The following is a 17,026-nucleotide window of genomic DNA, read 5'->3' on the forward strand; positions in this document are numbered from 1 at the left end:
TGAGGGCTGCATGCTTCTCAATGTGCTTTATCAAGAAATTTATAAAAGAGACATGTGTTTATATTAGAGGGGTCGAAAATACATGATGAGGTTGTAAATAAAGGGTGACGAAAAAGGCAATCAGGGTGACGGAAGCAAACAATGAGTCTAAATGATGCTTCAAATTATTATATCAAATTAGTTAGTGTTCCATGCTTCTCAATGTGTTACATCAAGACATTTTCTCCCAGAGACATGCTCTTTGCATTCGAGGTCTTAAATACATGATGCCGTCTTACACGAAGGGTGACGAAAAAGGCGACAACGGTGACGAAATCGATTTAGTCCAGGATATGATTAGCTAATACATCAAATTGTTATACAAGTTTTACAGTCGTATATCACAATGTACCTTATCAGTATTTTTTTCAAGTGGCATGAGCTTTGGATTAGACAACTAAAATGCATCAGAAAGTTGTACGTAAAGGTTGACGAAAAATTCACCAGCTATGACGAAATCAAATCAGATCAAAATGTGGTTACGTGATATATCAACTCGTCACGCCACTTTTTGGGAGTTGCATGGTTCTGAGTTTGCTAAATCAATACGTTTTATCCAAGAGACGTATGCTTTAGATTAGAGGGCTTAAATGCATCAGACAGTTGTAAATAAATAGTGACAAACACAGGCAGCAACAGTGACGAAATCGAATCAGCCAACATGTTGCTTAAGCAATAAATCAATTCGTCATATCACTTTACTGAGATATGCATGCTTTTCAATGTGCTTTGTCAAGGTGTTATATCCAAGAGATGTGTCCTTTAGATTAGAGGGCTCAAATGCATCAGTCATTTGAAGATAAAGGGTGACGAAAATAGGCAACAGTGGTGACGGAATCGAATCAGCCCACATTTTGCTCAAGTAATAAATCAACTCGTTATATCACTTTACTAAGAGCTGTGTGCTTCTTATTGTGCTTTATGAAGACATTTTATGCAAGACATGTGGGCTTGGATTAGAGGGCTCAAACGCATCAGATAGTTGTAAATGACGGGTGACGAAAACAGGCAGCAGCGGTGACGGAATCGAATCAGCCAACAATAGTCTTTATTACTAGTACATCAACTCGTTATATCGCTTAACTGAGACTTGTTTACTTCTCAACGTGCTACGTATATCATGACGTTATATCAAAGAGAAAAGTGTTTTGGAATAGTATATGGCTCAAATACATCAAGAGTTGACAAACAGGGCAAAACCCCACAACGAAGAGCTGTACGGTTCATATGCAGTTACTACATTATCCGCGATCCAGACTGTACCACGTGCATGAGGGAGAAACTAAACTTGCCAACTCTTACCTTGGGATGCCAGGTCCGGAGATTAAAATCATTCTTCAAAGCGGTAGAGGGGTTGGTCCCAGCCCTACATTCTAGAATTGTTTTCACTAAAGTAAGACCCAAGCGAAATATTACAGCAAAGAAATATAAAGAATGTAACGTAACAAAAAAAATGTCGAAAATTACGTTACAAATCAAACTAATTACACACTAAGGCACTGTAACACATCAGTATACCGACCGAGTTTCCCTCTTTTTTGTGAAACCGATCCTGGTTTGGAATTAACTTCCAGCTGAAGTCGTTAACAGTATATTAAGGAGGTTTTCAAAGCAATTTAATATTCAGCAAAGTCTTCTTCACTTTGACTACCAACGCTCCCAATGTGCCCTCTCTCACCCGGTGCCTTATACCGCAAGGTCCTGCACCGTACTATATCCAGAACCAGGAAGGATGACCAAAGAAACGGCAGTAACGGTGACGAAATTTAATCAAGCCCCGATGTGTTTAGGTAATGCGTCAACTCGTAATACCACTTTGCTGAGAGTTGCAGGCTTCTAAATGCTCTACATCAATATGCTTTCTCCCAGAGACAAGTGTTCTAGATTATAGGCTCAAATAAATGATGGCAAAGTGAATAAAGGGTGACGAAAAAGGGCAACAGCGGTGACGAAATGGATTAAACCATATGCTTAAATATTACATCAAATCGTTACACCAATTTGTTTAGACGTACAGGCTTCTCAGTGAACTATTTCAAAATGTTTTTGTCGCAGAGATATATGCTTTGCATTCGAGTTCTTCAAGGACAAGTTCACCTGACTAGACACGTGGATTGAGTGAATGCATATTGTTGGCTGAATCGTTTTTGTCATGTTGACTCTCTCATTTCGTCACCCTATATGTACAACATGTACAACTGTCTCATGTACTTAAAGGACAAGTTCACCTTCATAGACATGAGGGTTAAGTGAATGCAACAATATTTAGTAGAACACATCAGTGAAAGTTTGAGGAAAACTTGACAATCTGTTTAAAAGATATGAATTTGTAAATTATCTGCACAATCACTGCTTCATGAGAAGACTATGATGTCATATGCATAAAACCATATGAGGAAAATGATAAGAGGAAAACTTCGCTTTTTGAATAAAGTGCATATTTCCTGGACTTGTTACTGACCTACGTTATATTTAAAGAAACATTACCCCCTCGCCTTCTGAAATAGAGAAGTCGATTGTTCTTTTTTAAGCGAGAAAAGTGGAAACATGTTTGATTTTCTTTATAAAATGTACTTTTTTATATTGTTGTACACATGTGACATCACAAGCCAAAGTAGTCTTGTCATCTAGCCATGACTAAGCAGAAACTTCAAAAATGTATAACCTTTGAACGGATTGTCCGATTTCCATTAAATTATCACTAATGTGTTCTGCTGATATTGCTGCATTCACTTAACCCACATGTCTATGAAGGTGAACTTGTCCTTTAAATACATGAGACAGTTGTATATATAGGGTGACGAAAATGAGAGGCAACAGTGACAAGATCGATTCAACCAACAATAATTATGCTTAAATAATGCATTAAATCGCTATGTATATTAAAAAGTTTTCTCAAAATTACAAATGCTTTGGATTTGGAGGACACGCATGATACGCATCAACCAGGCAATTATAGACCTGTCTCCCTGACATCCGTGATGTGTTAAAAACATGAGCAGATGATATGTAAGCCTTCTTGCAACATTTGGAGAATCACAACATCCCGTCGCCCTTTAATCACCGTTTTAGACTACTGATTGAACAATTGCCCAGCTCCTCAGAACAATGTATGATCTTTTTCTTGCCCATGACAAGAAGGTCCAGACTGACACCATCTTTTTGTATGTCTCCAAAGCTTTCGATACGTTACCGAACGGTTCTCAGGCCAGCAGGCGGTTACTATTTTTGTTCTGAATAAACGACCTACCAAATACTCTCAAGTCCCGACTCATTACGCCTTTTGGTAGATGACTGCCAATTAAAAAAATAATAATAAGTCAAGTCTTAGCGTGATTATATCAAGTTGCAAGATTTATTTCAACTGAAAAAAAAAAATGGGCATCCGACAGGGGAATGAGGCTCAATAGGTGACAAATGCCAAGTATGAGTACTGACGACAAATCCTCATACTTGCCCCAGGCCACCATAAACAAAATTATCACTGAATGCAACGTACATAATTATGACCAAGAATGGATTTCTCAGGAGGTATCACTTTTCATGTGCTGATATATTGAAGTATACAAGAACACTTTATTACACTTGTCTGGGAAGAAGTGATACTGAGCTTTCATAAAGAGAGAACATTGAACTTGATGATCTCACGTCTGAAGATGGCTCAGATGTTTGGCCTATGAACGAGTATGCTGATGCACAAGAAGGGAATAGTGACAGTGATAATGATTAGATACGGGAGTAGATCAAGTTCAAAATACTTTACTGAATTAAAGGCATTATCTACCATGTCCAGATGAAACAAAAGTCCATCTTAAGTGCTTCAAAATATTTCTAAAATATGGATTAGGGATAGAAACGACAAATGTAAAAATTAAGTACTATGTATTGTTGATTTACAAATTGGGTACAATAGTTATAATAAAACATGTAGCTAGACTAAACCATATTAAGTTTTAGTTTATTGAGTAAGGCTTTATTGGTTGGGGCTTTTTTATACAACTGACCTACACAAATGCATCAAAATTGACATGATAATTCGAACTTTTTTAAATCACTACTCCCAATGGTAAACAATGCCTTTAATGATCTGCATTGCCTCGTTACATGTTTTTTACTGCTACTAATAAATAGTACCCATCTCTTTGTGTTGGATAGGCCTACACAGCATTTCGATAACATGCATTTTTTTTATAGTTTCTAGGATTTCTTTTAAATGATCTGCTCTTATCGTCAGGGTTCGCTCGCATCTTAATAAAAACCGTGTTTAATTGGTCTTCTTGTTTTTTGAAGGGAATATAAGCAACATTATTATGAATTATGATCAGTGCACTTCAATACACAAGCCCTGCACTGGAGCAAACTGCAACGCACTGGTAGAATTGAAGAGTTTGTTCGCAAAAACCGATAAGTTCATTTTTGAAGATTTTGAAGTACGGTCTCTGTTATAACATTGCATAAAGTACAAAATAATGCCTTTTGAATGATTATATTGGTCACTACATTATAAAGGTACATTTTTGAAGTTATGGTCAAAAGAAGCAAATATTTTCCTATCATTCTCTTTATTTTTCTTGACCTTTAATTGCAACTATCTCCATTTGGCAAATATGGACTTATCGGTTTTTGCAAACAAACTCTTCAATTGTAACTAACTAATCACATTGTTATGTGTACTATGACTGAACTACAAACCGAATTTGGTTCAGGTGAGTGAACATCATATGACACATAGTGTATTACACAATATAGGCCTATTTGCAAATATAGGCCTATTGGAATAAATTTCCAGTTTAGAAAATGATGGGCAAAAATAGCAAGATTGAACAACATTATTGCTTTTCTCAAAGCCAACATAACTTTAATCCCCTTTGCTTTCTAATATAAATGCTATCTCGACTATATCATGGCCATTTGAGATAAAATATGTGTTATATGGATGATTAAACTGTATTCATATTATTATTATACTGACCCATTCGTCTTGCACATTATGGTGGAAAAGCACAGGCAACCTTATTTTCTCAAAAGAAGGGCAATACAGAAAGCGTTTCAGCGCCTCTGTCACAAATTTCCATCATTTATCCATAAACTACAAATATATGAAGAGTTTGTTTGCAAAAACCGATAAGTCCATTTTTGAAGATTTTGAAGTACGGCCTCTGTCATTAAGTACAAAATAATACCTTTTAAATGATATATTGGTCACTACATATAAAGGTATATTAATTTTTTGAAGTTATGATCAAAAGAAGCAAAAATTTTCTTATTATTCTCTTTATTTTTCTTGACCTTTAATCGCAAATATCTCCATTTGGCAAATATGGACTTATCGGTTTTTGCAAACAAACTCTTCATATTTAGCTCCCAAATTGATATGTTATAATAATCATCATAGATTTAAGTCATTTTCACCATGATCATAATTATAAATCGTCCATGCTATATCTCCATAGTTATTAAACGACACTTGGCGTTTTATGATAGCATGTTTTACAGTAGTCGTTGAGATAAGTAATTTATCGGCCTATTTGCACACATATAGAATGCAAGGTTTCACTTCATATCTATTACTCGATAAATTATTACTCTATTTAGGCACTTCCATCATGACTGGTGATGTATGTGCCGCTGGACAGAATCTACAGCTTTATAGAAGATCGCATTTCCATGTTTCGCTATTCGAACAGAGTCACTTTATTTGTCAGCTGAATTGGACATTGTGAAAATAAGTGTCTTTTTTTCAGGCAAACGTATATCAAAGCAATGAAAATTCTGGCTTTGGTGCGCTAACCACTAATGCAAGTTATTTATACAGATATTTGGTTAAATAGATGCAGAAAATCATGGTGGATAAAGCTTGATAAGAAAACTATAATAGTGTGCTGATAAAAGAGAAAATAGGGTCTTTCACGAAGCGTAAAAGCGGTATCGTGTTTAACATCTTCTACGGAGTGAGAATGGTGAATCTCCACATGCAAGCGAAGCTTCTATCTGAAATAGTTCGTCACTGCATTCAGAGCAACCTTTATTTTGTAAATTCCAGATGTCCTTATGGCTCACTCGAGGTGCATCCATATTCAAAGAGTATGCTTTACCCATTCACGCCTATACTTCCTAGTCATATTTCACACTTTCGAGAAAAACATAAAAAATACTGCTGGTGCTCGCGCATTTCCAAACATTTGCCTAATGTCTATATTTTGTGATGCCACGTTGACCTACTGTACACCTGGAAATATAACTTTAACTTTTCAACCATTGTATAACGTCCCTCGAAGCACTTTCTAAGATATGAAAACCAGGAAAATGAGGTATAGGAATTACCATGAGCTACCAACTATATAAGCATGTATACATTCGTGGATGTTTGATTTGACAACCGGGAAATTGGATAAAAAAGGTCGTGGTTTTTTTTTTTCTCCTTTGCGTGTGTGTGTATGCATCAGCCACATTGGTTAGCTTAATTTTCTGCATTGGCATGCATTCGGAATGGTCAGAAAGATGTCCTAATTTGCATTTGTAAAGAAATGTGAATAAGATTGAATCGGTTCCTCCTTACTTGTTGCCAGCACCACGTAGAAGGCATCTCGTAATTTTATGATTGCAAAGGATGCACCATGGTTCACCTGTGCCTTTGGCTTTGCAGGAATCTTTTTGTGTCACAGCTCCTCTTTGTTTTCCCCTTGGACGCCCATGTACCGCGGACGAGTTCTTCCGTGACAGTGTGATCACGCGTGAACACGACAGAAAATGCCTGTTTAAAGTCTACGGTGCTCCGATATAGAGATTGATGTCTTGACGGCAGCTTTATTGATGTTAAGCAAATATCTTACAAAGTTTGATACAAAAATATATGGTAACTCAAGGTTAAAAATGATAGAGGGGAGTAATGATATCAGATATATTTCCGAAACGTACAATTAAAGTATATATCAAGTAGACTTTACTCCAATAATTGAAGGTTTGCATTCGGCAGTAATTTGGGCGTAGTTTCCACGTGCAAAACCCTCATAGATTTACAACTGAAGTCAGTTGCACTGATTACCATCATTCTTTTCTATTTGAAGTAAGGTAAAATGGAATACACCTTAAAAAGAATGGAGAAGAGGTGAAAAAATACTGTAGTAAGCTGAAAGAGACAGGCAAACTGTATTTTTATTGAAAGATTATCTGTAGTATACCTAGGAGAGTAGACTAGCATTTCTTCGGGCTCTGCGACGTGTTTTGATTGACATCCGATGCTCAGCCAATAAAACTTCGAGACTTGACGACTGACAACTGTCATGCCACACCCGGTTCCACGCCTCTATTCGGAGGTTTCTTACTAGACGTATTTTTAGTCAACTTGACTTCCACATCGTCGCGCCCTCTATTGACTGCCAATCACTGATTTAGGCTAAAAATACGTCGCCCGCTAGACTAGGGAAGAGAGAGAGAGAGAGTGAGAGAGGGTGCAAGTGAACTCAGATATCAAGAGGGGGTATCGAAACCCCTTCCATACTGCGGGGCTACATTGGAGAGTTGTGGTAAAAATCGTATAAATTATTATGGTGTCTATAACATCTTGTTTCCCCCGCATGCATCTGGAGGTGGACGGAGCTGTGGAAGGGATGGTTATCAGTACTGTCATGATATAAAGCTACAGGAAATGGGAGATGCACAAATCATAAACGAGCGCAATATGAGTGACCTAACACCCAATTTGTTCAAAAAGTAACCTTGTGCGTTTCCCTGATACAGGCAGTCAAAGAGAATGCTGTCGCCGTTTGACGGGTCCCCGCACAGCCAGTCACCCATGTTTTCTGGTACAGATTCCCAGGTAGTCCCGTTCGAAGAATAGCAGCACCTGCAGTTGAGCCAGATCCCCGGGTTCCCTCCGCATTTCTGTTGCGCCATGTCTACCAGCTCCGTGACGTAGGACTCATTAAAGGGAAGCGGTAGCAGGCCAGCCCCCCACCACTGACAAGTTTCTTGTGCATTCGAAAAACGGGGCCTCATGCAGCTGATGGAGACAGGGTCGATTCGAACATCTACGAAAAGAGTTGAATATTCACGCAACAGATTATCAAAATACTCCTTTCTTTTTGTTATTGGTTACTTGTTATAAAACACTACATTCCAGGCACATATAGTTATAAAACACTATACATTCCAAGCACATATACACCGCACAATTTGTCAAATTAGGCGTTTTCACATCAGCCCGATAGAAATCCAAGCTCGAGATATTTTTTATTTTCCCAAGTCAGAAAATAGCGCGCTATTTCGAAACATCGGGCTGATGTGAAAACGCCTATAGAAAACAACGTGAGGAATGAGCAAGCAGAACTGAATGTTTGAAACAAAGCTATGGAATAATATTTACTGGTAAGCCGGTGTTGTTGCTCTTTAAGTTTTTATTTACCTTTTTGTCTTACCCATAGCACCCACAGCATCACCAAAGAGAAGACACCATCTTAAAAATTAAAGACCCGCATTAATTTTTGACGTACTTGTCACATCTACACATGTTATTTAAATCCTTTAAAAAGGGAGAGAACCCCAAAAATGTTAATTATCATTGCATCTGTTAAGTTTTGTCTCTTTTATGGTCCTATAAGTTTCCATTCCTGTGAGGAAATCCGATTACCTCATGTACAAAAAAACAAAAAAATTCTCAAAATGTAATAAACAGATACAATGTGGTACAACATAAAGACATATCGACTTTGCAGTAAATTGATCAATATTTTTTGCGAGCCTGAATATGCTTTTCTCTTGTCAAAGTTAATAACCTTTTATGTGAAAGCAAATTTTGAAGTACAAGAGAGATACACACAATTAATGGCTACAGACAACCCCACTGTAATAATCTCACATACCTTTACCCTTACATACTTCGTTCAAGCATGAATACACACACACGCATACACTTAATACGAGCTGTTACTACTCAGTTTCACTTCCACATATTTTTCTTTTCACTTATGTATTTTAGACCATTGAAGAAACAATTCGCGGTTTAATTTGAGATAACTATTATTTCATTATCATAAAGAATTGCACCAATTATTATCATCTAATTTCATTTCCGTATAGAAAATATAAAGACTCAAACAGCGGCGGCGCTATCCAATTTTCGCTTCAATGTGTCAACAAAGCTTCGCTGATGTCCAGCGCGAGCTCTATTAAAAATGATCGTAGACTATTGAAAAAAAAATGGTGTATTAGTTATATCTAACGTCAAACTGCCTCATTTATGTACATTTTGTCAACAATCGTTTCATGTTGGGAAAAAATGGGAAGTTTCAAGCTCTGAAATTCATTGTTATTGTGTAAGATAGCGACAGTGTTTCATATATACACTGTATTTTACAATGTTTTTAGAAAGCGTGCATTTTAGAGGCTATTACTGCATTATGCTCTATCTTTACGTGCTGAAAAGTAATTGACCAGAAGTAGACAAATTAACACTATAGCAGTGTCACTCCACCTGATCTCCGTCTGTTGTGCAGGGGTGCGTAAGGCCATTATTCAGAACAGATTTTGTCATGTTTTAGATCAGAGGGGGAAATGAGAACGCGATAGTGATTTCTTGAAGTGAAATGAAGCATGTGGTACAAAATAAGGATATGAAGTTGACAAAAAAAAAAGATAGACAGGGGGATCGAATGGGACAGCTCAGAACAGCAGATAGAAAGAGAGACTGTGAGTAGGTGAATGCCTGAGACAGAGACAGGCTGGTCAAAATAATATATGGGGTGCGTAGCCAACCTTTTGGCATCTTGCAAAGGAATCGATAAGAGTGGATGCACCTCACGTCCACCCATATAGGCCTTCTTTTATCCAGTCTAACACAGTCTATATCTTCACCATTATTAGGTTCATAAGGATTCCAGTTCGTGTAGGAAACCTGCAACACAATAGGTAATAGATATCAAAATTATGAACAAGATGTCCAAAGCCTTATTGCTTTACGATCTGATGCAATGCTGTAACTATGTGATGGAACGTTTGTCCCTATTTCCTACTTGCGCCAAATCCACACAGTGATTGGAAATACTTCATATCGGATAGGAAAAAAAGGAAGACATAGCCCATATGTAATTTACTGCTGTTTTTTTACATGAATCTTTATTATGATTATTTTTTTAACAGCTGAATATAATGCTGCGGTGCAGTTCAGCATAGTACTCCATCATATTTGTTCCTGACAACTTAGTTGTTAATATGGAGGGGATTAATATGGAGGGGATTTAAAAAAGACAAATAAGAATTCGCTTTAACGAACGACAACATTTAGAAACGTTGGGAAACATATACAGACTTTAAATGATTCTCATATACTATATATACATACTATTTCAGTGTTATATCAAGAAGGAGAGTGGTCATTCGTAAATGAGTACGCAATTCGTCACAAAAGTGATACCAATATGTCACTTTATTGGTCGGGATATGAAATGGAATATAACGTGAAGTTAAATCGCATCTGACTTTTCTGATCATTTTCCATTCTTGTTCTTATCTAAACATGGGCAATATCGATCTAGCGATTTACTGGCTCAAAAAATAAGGTTCCTCCTCCAAAATGAAAAAAGAAAAAAGAAAAAAACATGCATCACAAAAAGTGTAAATTTAAAAAGAATCGTGAAAAATACAATTATTAATTTTTTTTCATAGATGTAGAAGAGATTCAAACGGTCAAAGTCGTTATCGGTTTGTGTGTAATCACAACGTTCTTACAACATCCATACGTTTAGCCAAACAGATGCATTTTTCATGACATTTTATCAAATGTTATGGATAATTATGATATACACAGTGTGTGTGAGAAGATAATTGAATCGCAACACCGAACCCCTAATAAGCATAACTATAATCCAGAAAGGTAATCCAATTGAAGAACAGGCTGACAAAGCAGAAGCACTCAATGAATATCATGTAAACATTATTATTTGTCAATAATATCCCCGATTAAGTGTTGATTTTTCAAGATTTTCTGAAAGAACAGAATCAGCACTCCTTTTTTTTTGTTGGAACCAGTCATTGAAGAAGATATTAAAGATATTGTACAAAATTTGAACCACCCCTCCAAATTAAAGCTCAGAAAGAGATGAAATTACAAGATTCCTCGTTAAAATATCATAAATGAAGTAATTTCTCCATTTCCTTGTATTTTTAATTAATCTCCAACTACAGGAACATTTCCTTATAATAAAAAAAAAAACCATGTAGAGTAGCAGCAATTTTCAAGTAAGTGAGAACAAAAAGAATCCTTAACAATCATCGCCCTATTTCTCTGCTGAGTTCAATTTCAAAATTGTCCTTAAAGGGTAAATATGGTATGTATTGCGCGCACACACTCACACACACACACACACACACACAACTTGAAAAGTGTGAAAAATTTTTTTAATGACTATCAATATAATTGCAACTGAATACGGAATTTTAAATCTATACATTTAGTCACTATTTCATTTATTTCCTCTATCATTTTAATAATTTGAGGTATTTATTTTTCAACAATAATACTAAAAATGATACTAACGGGACAAGACATTCACGGATAACTAGGACCATCAAGGCAATTAAAAGATTACGTCCGACGCTTTTCTTGAATTTAAGATTTCATTTTATTAGAATTACACATTTTTTTTCCAAATCCGTTAAAAAAAAGTTGCCAAGGCAACGGGAACAGGTTTCAGGATTCTGAACGGCTCAATGAATATGGCCCTACTTCTTCCACTGTTCGCAATTTCTTGTTTGGGCTCCCAGAGTGTGAGGGCATTATAGCAAACACGAATTCTACTCACGGTTATATTTGTTCCAGTACCCCAGACGAAAATGCCTTCATCTTCTACGTCGTTCAAACCTATCCATAAGGATCTTGTACGAGTGCCGTTCAGAGGGAAATCTTGAAGATATATATTAAAACATATAAAATATTTGAATATATAGCGGGGCGGCCCCATGGTCCAAAGTCACGAAAGAAAAATGATGTTGGTCCACCAAATACCCCAAAAAGGCTATCTACTGCTCGTCAGATCAGGCAGCTACAATTATGAAGGTTAACACATAGGAATACAATTTGCATGTTTTTGATACTTTTGAAAACGTGGGTTTCCTCAATTTTTGATTTGACTGGTTTTAGATTAATTTAATGATTAGTTTAGAAGTAATTATGCTTATTTTTTTTTACGTGAGCGAGATTTTCCTAGGTTACATATAATTCTATAGAGAAAATTCGGTGTTTCATAATCGTTATAATAAAAGTGATAATTTCTAATTGTTTTCTTCAAAATAAAGTCTTGATAAGAGGGGTCTACGCCCTCTGATGCCCTCAAGCGTTGTCAATAGGAGAGTGGTAACCATTTGTACAAATATGTATTCCCTCATCGAACATTCTTGCCACGTCTGATGGGGATTAGATGAAGATGAAAATTAGGCCCAAATTGATTTCCCAGACACCCCCCCCCCCCTTCCCTCCTCCCCGGCAACGTGAAACTACTCTCTAAAAAAAACATCGAGTGAAAATATTCACTCTTAAAAGAGTGAATACAAAAATGAGTAAATATAGAGTGAATTTTGAGTGAAAATGTTCATTTTCACTGATTTTGGAGTGACCTCAGGGATCACTCGAAGATTTTGGAGTGATCCCTGAGGTCACTCTAAAACGAGTGAAAATGAAGATTTTCACTCAAAATTCACTCCAATTTCACTATAAATTCACTCTTTTTTGTATTCACTCTTTTAGGAGTGAATATGTTCACTCGATTTTTTTTTAGAGATTTACAGTCATCATATAGCTCCATCACTGTCCCTTGTTGATGGATATAGAGAAGGAAGTTTTTCACAAATTTTTTATATATGCATATATATATATATATATTGAAACAAGAAAGGGAAAACTGACCAGAAACAAATAACAAATATATAGTGAAAACTTTGAGCAAAGAAAATGGGTTTTCATCCCGATGAAAACCCATTTTCTTTGCTCAAAGTTTTCACTATATATTTATTATTTGTTTCCGGTCAGTTTTCCCTTTCTTGTTTCAAAATATATTACAAAAAGCTGCATCGCTTCCGCGATCCCTCGCATTTATTCCAAAGTTGATTTCCATCCTTTGGGTTTATGTCAGGTTAATGTGTGTGTGTGTGGCACGCATACACACACTATAGCTTCTGACCACACGAGCAAAGAGAGTTAAGGGTTTGGGACGAACACCGATCTAGGGCTTTCAATAGCTCAGTCGGTAGAGCACCGGTCTAGTAATCCGGAGGTCTCGGGTTCGAATCCCGATGAAAACCCATTTTCTTTGCTCAAAGTTTTCACTGCATATATATATATATATATATATATATATATATATATATATATATATTTTTTTTTTTGGGGGGGAGGTGATAATTTGAACAAATTAAAATCTTGTCACTTCAGGGATTCCTCCTGGCAAATTTAGTGCAAATCCATCATGAGATCCTGAAAACAGACAAATACGGCCCCTAATTGGTTCCCCGTGTAGACTCTAAGAACAATAGGTTTAACTTTGCACTATATCACTATGATAAGCTCTAACACTTTTGGCTCTAGAGGAGAAGATTTTTCAAAAGTTTCGTTGATTTGGGGGGATGGAATAGACAAATTCAACCCGCAGGATGCTAGGTACCTGCCAAGTTTGTTGAAAATCTGCCATGGACTTTGCAGGAAGAATCTGTACGACGGATGCCTGACGATGAATGATCGTAATTAGCTTACTTGAACCTTTGGCTCAGGTGAGCTTTAAAAAAAAATGATAACGTTGATGCCCTAAATACTCAATACGATGCTTCAAAGTAAGTGACTATCACTTGCTTCCTACCCGTCTTGAGAAAAGCTTGTTCTTCGGCAGACTGGATGCTAACTAGAGTGGAAGTGTTCCAAGATTTGCATGTTGTCTGTGCATCTTGCCATGATTTTTTATCGGATATCAGCCAGTAACAAGAGTTGTTGAAAGCTGTCCATCCAGTATGCTCACATTCTTCATTAGAACCTGTAAAATCCAGTGGTGAAATTCTTTAAAATCAATAATTAATAACTTCAGAGCGAAACGGATCTCGTTTGAGAGAGTTAAACTCGAAGGTGATCATTTAGAAAGGGGGATCAGTGGCGGATCCAGGGAGGACGGCAACCGGCGCACGCCCCCTATTTTTGTTGAAACAAAAGAAATAAAAAGAAAACAAAATGGGGGAGGGGTGCGTGCGCCCCCCCCCCTTCAATTTTGTAAACGCGCCCCCTCTTTTCGGAGTTCCTGGATCCGCCCCTGGGGATAACAACTCGGGGGGAATAACTTTTACGTCATTGTGAAAGAAGAACATATTTCCACAAAACTTTATAGTACAAGTAACGGTCACGCGTATGATGGTACGTGATGTCGTGCGAGGCGGAAGAGGCGCTCTAGCTATTCAAAGAAGCGAAGCTGATTTGAATAGTGCGCCTCAACCACTGTCGACTTTCATTGAGTGCATCTTGTTTTATTTTTCTCAAATAACGAATGACAGACATGTATTTTATATCTATATGTATATATATATATATATATATATATATATATATATATATGAAGAGTTTGTTCGCAAAAACCGATAAGTACATATTTGCCAAATGGAGATATTTGCGATTAAAGGTCAAGAAAAAATAAAGAGAATAATAAGAAAATTTGTGCTTCTTTTGACCATAACTTCGAAAATGTACCTTTATATGTAGTGACCAATATATCAATTAAAAGGTATTATTTTGTACTTTATGACAGAGACCGTACTTCAAAATCTTCAAAAACGGACTTATCGGTTTTTGCGAACAAACTCTTCATATATATATATATATATATATATATATATATATATATATGTATATAACGCCTGAAATAGATCCTTGTCATTTGATGTTTTACAGCGGTATTAATATAGAAACAAGAGCAAATCTAAGATCGGGAGAGTGCTCACTGATCGCTTTACGCTAGCAAACACACACTGCAAACGCAAGCGTGTTACACGCGTAGAGTGCCGCATTGTATTATGGAGCCATAATTACACGGATGATGACGTCATAGTGAAATGGGACAAATGATCAACAGCAAACAACCAATCAAATGAAAAGGATCTATTTAGGCGTGATATATTATACCAGTATAATGAATGTTTATGAGTGCAATGGACAGAATATTTCATGAGGTGAAAAATGAAATGGAATGGATCAAACATTTCATCTTTCACCGATTAAATATTCTGTCAATTGCACAAATAGAAAACATCATCATTCGTTTTATGTAATGCCTAAAAAAGATCCTTGTCATTTGATCTTTTATTAATTGATTTAGAAACAAGAGAGAATCTGACTCTAGAATATCTTTGGCGCTCATTGAGCGCTTTACGCTAGCGCGCTGTCGCATACACACAGCGCAAACGCAAGCGTTTTACACGAGTAGTGTGCCGGGCTCTCAGCGAGCATGCAATGGAGCAAATCGTATGGATCCAAAATTGCACGGATGATGACGTCATAGCAAAATGGGCCAAATGAACAATGTCAAACAACCAATCAAATGACAATGATCTCTTCAGGCGTTATATATATATTAGTGTGTGTGTGTGTGTGTGTGTCCCAGGCATATATGTATAACTACTAAATAGATCCTTGTTATTTGATTGCTTGTTTGACATTGATCGTTTGTTCCATTTTACTTTTACGTCATCATTCTCTCCATTTACCGTGCAATCTTGGATCCACGCGGTTTGTTCCATTGCATGCACGCCAAGAGCCTCTGTTGTGCCTCATTGAATGCATCATTTTCATCTTTCACCTCATGAAATATTCTGTCCATCGCACTTATAAACATTCCTTTTTTTTTTTACCGCTGCACGGGTAAAGAACACCCTATATGTAAGCCCTATTTGTTTTATACAACACCTTACAAGTCAAAAAATGGGGTTCACACGGATTCTTGATATTAGTACAGAAATAGCCACATGTTCACATGAAAGACGAATGAGTAGCACAATAACAGTCAGTTTTACGCATATTCGGTAGGTAATTGTTTGCAGTAAAATGAGTGACAGAATCCACACTTAACGTTACTGTTTATCGGAGCCATGCAATGCAACAGACACTGCTGCATATGATGTCACGCAGCCTCAGTAACCGAATAGCACTCTCTCTCAAAGGACAAGCAATGCGTTTCTAAAAAGCACCACGACCACCATTTTCTTTTGAATATTTACCATTTAGAAGGAATTACAACTGAAATTTCGATTTGGGCAGCCATTTTGGAGGCCATTTTGGCGGCCATCTTGAACATCTCAAAACCCTCCAGGATGCATGACAAGAGTCGCATGCATCATGCCCATATTTGAATTCAGAGCCCCCGAAACATGGTAAAACAATCGAAACTAGAAATATCACTGAAGGTGATTAATACCCCCGCCCCGTGACGACAGTCTCACCCAAGGAATGATCTTTCCTTGATCTTCTGCCATTTAAATGCCGTTACCATGGCAACGCAGCTTCCGACACGTCCGAAAAATATGTCTTGCACATCTTCCCACCAAGACTATTGTGTGTGCCACATTTCATAAGCTTTTGTCAAAAACTGAGGAAGTAGTTCAATCCACAAGATCTTTCCTTGATCTTCCGCCATTAATATGCCGTTACCATGGCAACGCAGCTTCCGACACGTCCAAAAAATATGTCTTGCACATCTTCCCACCAAGACCAATGTGTGTGCCACATTTCATGAGCTTCAGTCGAATACAGAGGAAGTATTTCAATCCGCAAGATCTTTCCTTGATCTTCTGCCATTTATATGCCGTTACCATGGCAACGCAGCTTCCGACACGTCCGAAAAATATGTCTTCCACATCTTCCCACCAAGATCAAGGTGTGTGCCACATTTCATAAGCTTTGGTCAAAAAACTGAGGAAGTAGTTAAATCCGCAAGATCTTTCCTTGATCTTCTGCCATTAATATGCC

General features: G+C 37.0%; 1 protein-coding gene across 1 annotated transcript in view; it reads right to left on the reverse strand.

Moving 5' to 3' along the window:
• LOC140239855 (uncharacterized) overlaps positions 1–7,935 on the reverse strand; it is a 71,406-nt gene extending 63,471 nt beyond the window's left edge. The window contains exon 1 of the mRNA XM_072319677.1: positions 7,758–7,935. Coding sequence (XP_072175778.1) covers positions 7,758–7,935 — 178 coding nt within the window. The remainder of the gene's footprint in view (positions 1–7,757) is intronic.
• Positions 7,936–17,026: the final 9,091 nt, after the last annotated feature.

The sequence above is a fragment of the Diadema setosum genome, chromosome 16, assembly GCF_964275005.1.
Source record: "Diadema setosum chromosome 16, eeDiaSeto1, whole genome shotgun sequence".
Lineage (NCBI taxonomy): Eukaryota > Metazoa > Echinodermata > Echinoidea > Diadematoida > Diadematidae > Diadema > Diadema setosum.